The sequence below is a fragment of the Cardiocondyla obscurior genome, linkage group LG02, assembly GCF_019399895.1.
Source record: "Cardiocondyla obscurior isolate alpha-2009 linkage group LG02, Cobs3.1, whole genome shotgun sequence".
Classification (NCBI taxonomy): domain Eukaryota; kingdom Metazoa; phylum Arthropoda; class Insecta; order Hymenoptera; family Formicidae; genus Cardiocondyla; species Cardiocondyla obscurior.
In genome coordinates, this window is record NC_091865.1 from 9,311,140 (window position 1) to 9,319,567 (window position 8,428).

The 8,428-nt window shown below is 37.8% G+C and overlaps 3 protein-coding genes across 5 annotated transcripts; 2 read left to right on the plus strand and 1 right to left on the minus strand.

The window, feature by feature from the left end:
• Positions 1 to 581: 581 nt before the first annotated feature.
• On the plus strand, positions 582 to 2,459 carry LOC139110961 (prion-like-(Q/N-rich) domain-bearing protein 25). Its single transcript, XM_070670963.1, has 6 exons — positions 582 to 768; positions 905 to 1,048; positions 1,302 to 1,430; positions 1,548 to 1,694; positions 1,996 to 2,109; positions 2,202 to 2,459. The coding sequence occupies exons 1-6, from the start codon at positions 699 to 701 to the stop codon at positions 2,267 to 2,269; spliced, it is 672 nt and encodes a 223-aa protein (XP_070527064.1). The 5' UTR covers positions 582 to 698; the 3' UTR covers positions 2,270 to 2,459.
• A 168-nt stretch (positions 2,460 to 2,627) lies between these two features.
• Mrpl51 (mitochondrial ribosomal protein L51) lies at positions 2,628 to 3,618 on the plus strand. Its single transcript, XM_070670980.1, has 2 exons — positions 2,628 to 2,784; positions 2,995 to 3,618. Exon 2 carries the CDS (start codon positions 3,000 to 3,002, stop codon positions 3,474 to 3,476), a length of 477 nt encoding a protein of 158 aa, XP_070527081.1. The 5' UTR covers positions 2,628 to 2,784; positions 2,995 to 2,999; the 3' UTR covers positions 3,477 to 3,618.
• A 665-nt stretch (positions 3,619 to 4,283) lies between these two features.
• Positions 4,284 to 8,145, minus strand: LOC139110722 (dipeptidyl peptidase 9). Of its 3 annotated transcripts, none has more exons than XM_070670701.1 (10): positions 7,501 to 8,145; positions 7,277 to 7,411; positions 7,038 to 7,200; positions 6,725 to 6,966; positions 6,324 to 6,635; positions 5,956 to 6,242; positions 5,542 to 5,870; positions 5,222 to 5,473; positions 4,874 to 5,146; positions 4,284 to 4,796 (listed from the first exon to the last, which is right to left on the minus strand). In XM_070670701.1, the coding sequence occupies exons 1-10, from the start codon at positions 7,713 to 7,715 to the stop codon at positions 4,449 to 4,451; spliced, it is 2,556 nt and encodes an 851-aa protein (XP_070526802.1). In that variant the 5' UTR covers positions 7,716 to 8,145; the 3' UTR covers positions 4,284 to 4,448. The 3 variants fall into 3 exon arrangements, with proteins under 3 accessions (XP_070526802.1, XP_070526820.1, XP_070526811.1); XM_070670719.1 differs by having other exon boundaries at positions 7,038 to 7,182; positions 7,501 to 8,144; XM_070670710.1 differs by having other exon boundaries at positions 7,038 to 7,191; positions 7,501 to 8,144.
• Positions 8,146 to 8,428: the final 283 nt, after the last annotated feature.

Here is an 8,428-nt window from a genome sequence, read left to right on the forward strand (position 1 = left end):
CGCTTAGTCAATGGGTCTGGCATGTAATTAAAAAATACGTCGATTGTGTTACGTCATTCGTATCATTTTATTTCGATCATTGACCCTGATTTTTACTGACGAAAAAGAAACGCTCATCAAAATGTGCGAATTGCAGTAATAATAATGTCAGTGGCGTTGATCTTGATTCTCTTACGATCTTCGATTCGATCTTATCATAACGCATATAAACGATATGTAATAAAGTAACGCGGTAAATCTTGCCTTATCTCGAATATCAGGTTGGAGAGTTGCAAATTTGTAAATTAATTACACGTCACAATTGTTCTATTTTTATTTTACACGATATACAGATGAGAAACGAGATTATCCGATGTTCTAACGTCTTTCTTAAGTAACCAAATATTATTAAATATGCAAACAGCCAGGATAAATTGTCGGAAATAAAAGAAGACTTTTTTGCATTTCTTATTTTAATGAAATCAAGTAAATTGACACATCTTCTATTTTTAATGTGCGACGATGAACGCATTTTGCTCGATAAATGAAACCTGGTGATTCACTCCAAACGAGATATCGCTAGATACGCCTAGAGATAAGACATTTATCTGACCAGGGCGTAAAGTCCCGTAGTGAAAAGTAATTACACAGTGAACCTGCTATCTGGCAGTTGCCTGGATATGCCTCATGTTCACACCTGAATATAAGTCTTTATTCCAATGACGACTCTCGTCTGCATATCTTTCATTCTTTATTCGCTAGCTGGCTACGTTTCCTCTCAACAGGATTGTGAGTGTATCCGAATTATCGCGATTACCAACATAAATTTCGACGCAAATCGGTCACGTTATATTTAACAAATTGTCTGTTCTGATCATCGATTGATTATCTGTTATAACGAGAACTTTTTTTTGTTGATTTTTAGTGGAACATGTGCATGCTGCGTACGTTGGCGAGAAGTGCGAGAGGGATGTCGATTGCATCGAAAATGCGTTCTGTCGGTGGCAAGAAATGTGTCTATGCAATCCGTTCTACTCACCAAGCCTCGACAAATCGAAGTGCATTGCCAGTAAGTTTATTGTTTCAATTAATTTTCAAGCGAAATATATTCTAGATTACAGTGTCGCACAGAATTGAACAGTGTGAGAAGCATAACGATGCGATAATATTACCAGCATACATTTTATTTATTTATTTATTTACTTTTTTTTATTGTACACTGCTTGTCATTTTAATTCGTTTAATTTTTAATTGTTTGGTTACGTAGTTAGATTGCAAAAAAGAATTATATTATTAAACATTTATATTTGCTTTTTATGCAGCTGTTGGCCTAAGTTGCTTGGACAATACACCGTGTCAAACCATCACGAACAGTGAATGCAAGCAAAACACCTGTACTTGCAAAGATGATTTCTTCCTTGACAGTAAAAACTCTTCAAATTGCATCAGGAGTAAGTAGAAATCATGATCCTTCTCGTGGTAAAACGAGAAAAGGAACAGTTACGAAAGTTATCATGCCTGATCTTCGTATTTTACAAGTGGCAGAATTGAAAAATGAAACGTTACAGGACCAGTTAAAATCGGTGATCAATGTCAAGCTAACACCGACTTGTGCCGAGAGAGTTTCAATTATGCGTTATGCATCAACGAAAAATGTCAATGTATCACGGGATATCACTTCGTAAATGAAACTGGAGCCTGCGTGCAGAGTCGAGGTATATAACTTACATTCTTCTTTTTTCAAGGTGAAAGCTGACGAAGGAAAACAGCCGGCTGCGAGTCTGTTAACTATCCGCTAGAAACAAAACTGGATTAAAAAAATTTATAATTGAATAAGCGAATGAGGACTTCTCGCAAGTTATCTCAATAAATTGGAATTTTTAATAAAAGTTTTTATATTACGCGATTTATAGTTTGTAACTTTATCGTAATTTTTACTTTCGATTGTGTAGAGTTGCTTTGATTTCTTTAAGGAATTGTGTTATACATTTTTTACGTTATTTTATCATTTCGCAGCTTTGTACTTCACTTGCTCGAATAACTATGAATGCTACGAAGGCGACAAGTCTTTAGACACAATGGAGTGTAAGAATCAGCAGTGCGTGTGTAGGGAAGGAGAGCGTTGCAAAGGTTAATTACGTTTAATTGCATCGTCGCAAACTAATTCGGCCCAACTCTCAATCGAGTTACTTTAAGTTCTTACTTCTTTATTTATTTCGCAGGCTCGTTAATGACGGCTGCCGGGATACTCGTCGCAATCTCATATTTCCTACAACAAGTTGCTCGCTAACAAAAATTAATGCGTGAAATATTCAAGTATTCATATTTAAATAATTTAGCAATGTTGAAATAATTTTAATGCAAATAATTGTAATAGTTCAGCATAAGCTTTCATGTAAAAATTACAGTTCTAAATAATTTTGTAAACTGTGTATATCATTTTTTTTTTACTGTGCCTTTAATAAAACTAAATACTACAATGTGGCTCCGAGTATCTGAAGATGCTCACGAAATATTAGAAGTATATGAGAAGTAAGTTGATGTCACGGCAAAAGCCGTTTTCCGCCAATTTCCTGGCGGCCATCATGAATTGGCGGGATCGACGTTTGCTACTGATTGGCCCATAAAGACCAATCAAATAATAGAATTTTATTTTAGTTCCGAGTTCCGAGTATGGCGAGTATCTCGTCGAGCCACCATCGAATTTAGTTAGTGAGAGGAGTCATCTGATACCAAATCAGCTTATATAAATTATTGTTTCTAAATCTTATACGAAATTTTGGCATTCTTACTATTCGGAAAAAGGTAAGATTTATTTATTATTTGTATTCAATTTTATAATTTTATAAGCTCATAGTATTATGTGTGACGAAAAGGTTATATTGAACAGTATTATATTTATAGTTGTTTTATTTGTCACAGATGAAATTACATAATAAAGTGTAGGATATAACTAAAATATAATATATAAACCTCAAAATTTGTATATAATTTCTTATTTATATGTTTTTTTAGACCTCATGTCTTGGGTTATAAACTCTATTCGTGCTATTGCAAGCACATGGACTCCACAAATAACAACAGTACGGTTTCGCTACCATGCAGACAAGTTAGCAAAAGGCCCTTTAATACGACGATATGGATATGACGATCTAATTAATATAACTGGCCTGTTACCACGTACAAATATTACTCGGAGACTTCCTATGCCAATTTATAGACCAAAAGATGCTTGGTCTGAAAAAAAAGCACTATATGGTCAGAATGATTACATTGATATATTAGGCTCAGATAATTTACATCCTACAAAAATTCTCTACAATGTGCCCTCATGGTTGCGAGGTATTAAAGGCAATGAATATCAAATCTTACTGAGAAAGAAAAAAATTTGGGCAAAGGGCATTTTTCCAATTGCAAGACCTACCAAGTGGAAGGAACTCAACAAAAGAATTCGTTACCTCTATAGGTATTTGAACCGTAAAACCAAGAATACATAAATAGATAAAATTAAGTTTATATCTCATAATTACATTTTAATTTAATTTTCAAATGCAATCACTGTTTTCTTATTAATTGGTTTTATCAATAACAAGTCTGCAATAATTGTGTCATGTAAAAAATAAAGATTTGTAGGAAATATTTTTACAATTTTTTTGTTACAAGGGCAATGAAATAATTGTATACGATATCATAATTGTAGCTTATAGTAATAATTTATAAAAAATATAAAATAGTAAATTTATTTATTGATAAATTATCCATTGAGGATATACGATTATTTCACAACATTGAAGAACGCAAATACTTTTCTCACGCAGATTTTCATTTTGTAGAAAGATAAGAGGGATACGTATATCAATAAATGTATGTACATAGTCACAGTTGGTAACATTTAACGATTTAACATATTGTGAAACGACCGCAAAACAGAAACATGCTCAGAATAGTCTTCCTGATTAACTATTGTCAGTAAATTGAGTATTGTCCATTTTTTCTTAGAAAATAGTCACGATTAACCAATATTATCACGATCATAGGATTTGACAATAGCTGATTAAGAAAACTTTAAACGTGATTATTATGTGACATTTTAACAGCGGCGTTTCGTAAATTTGTATGCAGTTTTTTTTTTCAATTATGCATAACTTACGCATTATAAATTCCTTGCTAGAAGTTCGTCCTGGTAATTAATTACATAATATATTCACACTGTGCTGTTGTAGATATTTTACATAAAAAAAATATAATACTATCTTAAAAGCCTTATACAGGCACATTTTTATACACAAATTAGTACAGGTATCTGATTACCTAAAAATATGTTTTTTTGTTTTAAGTTTTATGCTTAAATGTGTACATAAATTAATGGCAGTTACTCAAACTTGCAAAACTTGCTTGGAGGAACGGTTATTATCGAACTATCTAACAATGTAAGAAAAAACAACGAAAGTAAAAAGGAGAACGTCGGTTCATAAATGATTCTGTAAAAAAGACAGCAGGGTCGTCTCGTAATGTTTGCTGGCATCCAGACTTCTCAGACTATGCCTCTCGTTGGGATAAACTTGCAGTTGATACGGTTTACCGATCTTTACAAGAGCATTGATCAACTGACTAGTGTGATAAAAATGTACATTTTCGTCTATGAGACCGTGAATAATTAATAAACGATTCTCTTCGTCGGGAAACTTGTTTACATATGTTAGCACCGATCCAGCCATGTAACCATGAGAATTGTTTTGTGGCAAATCCATGTAACGCTCGGTATAACCGGTATCATAAAAATTCCATGAGGTAACCGGAGCACCAGCAATGGCCAACTACAAATCGTAATAAAGACGTATTTAAAAAAATTTCTAAACTTTAAAAAAAACATTGAGCATAAGTGTGTGCACACCTTGAATATATCGGGATATTGTATCAAACCCATCAAACTTAAATATCCGCCGTAAGACCAGCCGTGAAGAGCTACTCGATTTAGATCAATGTATCCAGTGGTTTCTGTCAGCCACTCCAACACCTCAACTTGATCGTTTAACTCTACCGTTCCCATCCTACGTCGTAAATGACTTTCGAATATTAAACCTCTATGCTGTGAGCCTCGCGAGTCTATTAAAACCACGCAATATCCTTGAGCAGCTAACATGTGCATTCGTAAATGTCTTAAACCCTGCAAAAATAAAAAATAATTAGTAAGGTTTTAATTTTACGTAACATGTATCTGTTTTAAAACAATTATACCTACTTTAAATGTGTTTGATACCAGTTGTACCTCGGGTCCTCCGTAAACGTTTAATATCGTGGGATACTTGATTCCGGGTTGAAAATTGTGAGGCTTAAATATCATTGAATAGACTGTGTCCCCTGATTTAATTTTATGTGTGAAAATCTCGGGCGCCAACAATTCGGATTCGGGCACCGACGGTTCCAAAAGATATCCTACAGGTGTGAGCGATATACTTTCCACTGTCCAATCAGTTTGTGATATTTTAAATACCTATAAAATCGATATAATTTTACTCATCGTATTAAAGTATTATTAGGTATGCTCTATCGAAAACGTACTTGACAAGTTGGTAATGTTTTAATGGAACTATAAACAGTGACCAACATTGTGCACTCTTTGTTAAAGTATATACTGTTATAACTGTAGCCAGGCCGTGTTAACAATCGTATTTCTAACGGTCGTCGCAGCGAAACTGCATAAACGTGTTGTTCCAATGGCCCTTCTCGAAATCCACAAAAGTAGACGATGAAATTGACTTCGTCGACCCATATTTTTTTTCCTAAAACTTCCCAATCTCCTTGCGTTAAAGCTATCTTGGAAGTAATACGTGGTCGAAGAAATATACTATCCATTCTATCCAAAGGCTCTTCCACTCCATTACTCAACCCTACATTTAAAACATAAAATGTAAAAAAAAATTGTGTCGAGTAAAATTATTACTAAAATAATTATAGTGATCTCGTATTATAAACCTGCTATACTGGACGTGATGAGATACAAGTGTCGAAACTCAGATTCCTCGCTTCCCCAGATAAATTTAACTTCGTTTACGTCGTTCGGTTCCAAAAAGTACAACAGATCATTCACATTGATCCAAATCGGACTTTGCTCGGAATATATCACTTGAACGCTTGGTGACGCGGGTATAAAGTGCTTTTCTGTATTGTACGTATTCGGTGGTGGCTCGCAAAAGTTGTCTATCGACAACAAAACCAGTTCAAGTTTCTGTTGTTTTCTATCCAACAGTTGCACCCAAATGCTACATTTTGACAAAACAACATTATCTACTAGTATTAACACAAGACTTACTGTATCGTGTCAAATTTTGCCTTAAACTTACTATTGAGCATCCGGAGTCCATCCAACTCTCACCATGTACTCCATCCATGGAAACATAATGTGAAGTGGGTACTGCAGCTCCAGTATTTCAATATCAACGATATGTAATGATTCCGTTAGACGAAACTGCACCATTTTCAAGTTACTTCTGGCATTCGGCATACCAGCTCTAGGAAATCTAAATTCATCTACTTCGTCAGAATTCGACGATGGGAAGCAATATATCTTAACATCACTCTCATCCACTTCTTCGTATACTATCCTATATATTCCATCAAACATGGACTTTGGCTGCCACCAGTAGCCAATATACCTGCAAATAATAGAAAAGTATTATTTAATTTTTACTTTTTTAGTATGAGAATATTTAATAATAATAAATTTAATAATAAATGACTCAACCTTGTGAATTCTTCTTGCATAACATAGGAGGGAGTGCCAGCAGTGAGTGGATCGTCTATAAGACTTCTGCCTCCTTTTCTGGCATGTGTCAATCGAACTGAAGAACCTGTGATACTATGAGACAAGTATAAATCTCCCGAACATGTATGAGCGATTAAAGCGTTATTCCAGGGACAAATCTGAGGACATAGTTTTGCCCCAGTCGTTGACATTCTAATCTCTGATGGAAAGAGAGGCCCAGGCTAGTAAAAAAAAAAAAAAAATGTATGTTAAACGTTTGCTTTTTCGTCTTACAACGATATACTGATACTACCATAAATCCAGTATCCACACATTGATAAAGGCTGCTAGCAGCAGGAAAGACTAATTTCCCACTTTCTGCATGGATTTCATAGCTGGTTATACCCCATGTAGCGAGTCTCTTCCTTTCCCACAACAGTTGTTCCTCTTTCGACAATCTGTTTGTACTTGATACGCTAAAATTATTGTATAACAGACCCAAGTGCTTTTCAACAGTACAAACGGCATATCTCAGCCAAGGGTAGTGTTTACCTTTGAAAATTGGCCTCTATGACAGGCTGCCAGTGCAGTCGGTAGCCATTGGCGTGATCCGCATGTGCAATGTCTACGTACAAAAGGGTGGTCTCCCAACCGTTACTCGGGGTGCTTAGAAAATATATTCTAGTCCTGTAAAAGAAGAGTGAGCATAGCGTTAATCATTCCTGAACAAATTTGACATATATGTTGCGCGATCGTGCGCGCATTATTATCCTCACCGGCCGTCCGGAAGTGATCGGAAGGTTATCGAGCTCGGTACGGATCCAGCCGACACCCCAGACAGCTTCCTCCGTAAGTCGCTCACAACGGCACGAAGCTCGGACCAGGACTTCCGCGGCACCGTGCTGTCGGGGACGGCCTGCTCTCCCGCCGATTCGTTACTCGCGGTGTCCATGTTTTCCATACGCTGCCGGCGATCCTTCGGTGAAATCATTCGTCCCTCAGCGAGCACCTTCGCGACCGGCCCCGCGCGGTCATGTCGACGCGACGACGACGTGTTCCCGGAGCGGGCGTGCGGCGAGCATCGACGGTGAAGAATTTCCGCAGCGGAACGGCGAGTCAGCGGACGGCACGGACAACCTACTGCGCGCACGACTACGCGCACAGAGAGCGAGCGTGAACCCAACGAGTACGCGAAGGAGGAAAAAAGAGAGAGAGAGAAAGAGAGTGCGTATGTGTGCGTGGTGCGCTTTTATTTTTAGGTTATGCACCGTTCGCTGCCGCGGCCGCGATGGAGGCTCACTTTCACTAGTTTCACCTTCTTCCCGGCCTCGCTCGGCCTCTTAGCGATACGCTCCCTTCTCCCGGCGCCGAACGATATTAACGTCCCGAAATCGCGTACCTCGCCGCCACCGTCATCGCCAGCAACACAACAGCACCCGCGCCACCACCCCCGCCGACCTGTCGTCCGTCCCCTGCCGCTAAGATACCATCACGATTCCGTCACGGTTTCGGACTTGAGCTCCACGTGCCAAATATTCGCCCGAGTACCGGGATCCCGAGAATCCACGGGCTTATATCCGTCAACTAAGCGACCGCACGTGACAGCAGGGCTTCGTCGTCCCGCGACAATCGACGTGAAAGAGCGCAGCCACGTGAAGCGAGCCCGATTACGTACTTACGTGCGTGTTTGCGCGCACGTGTGCA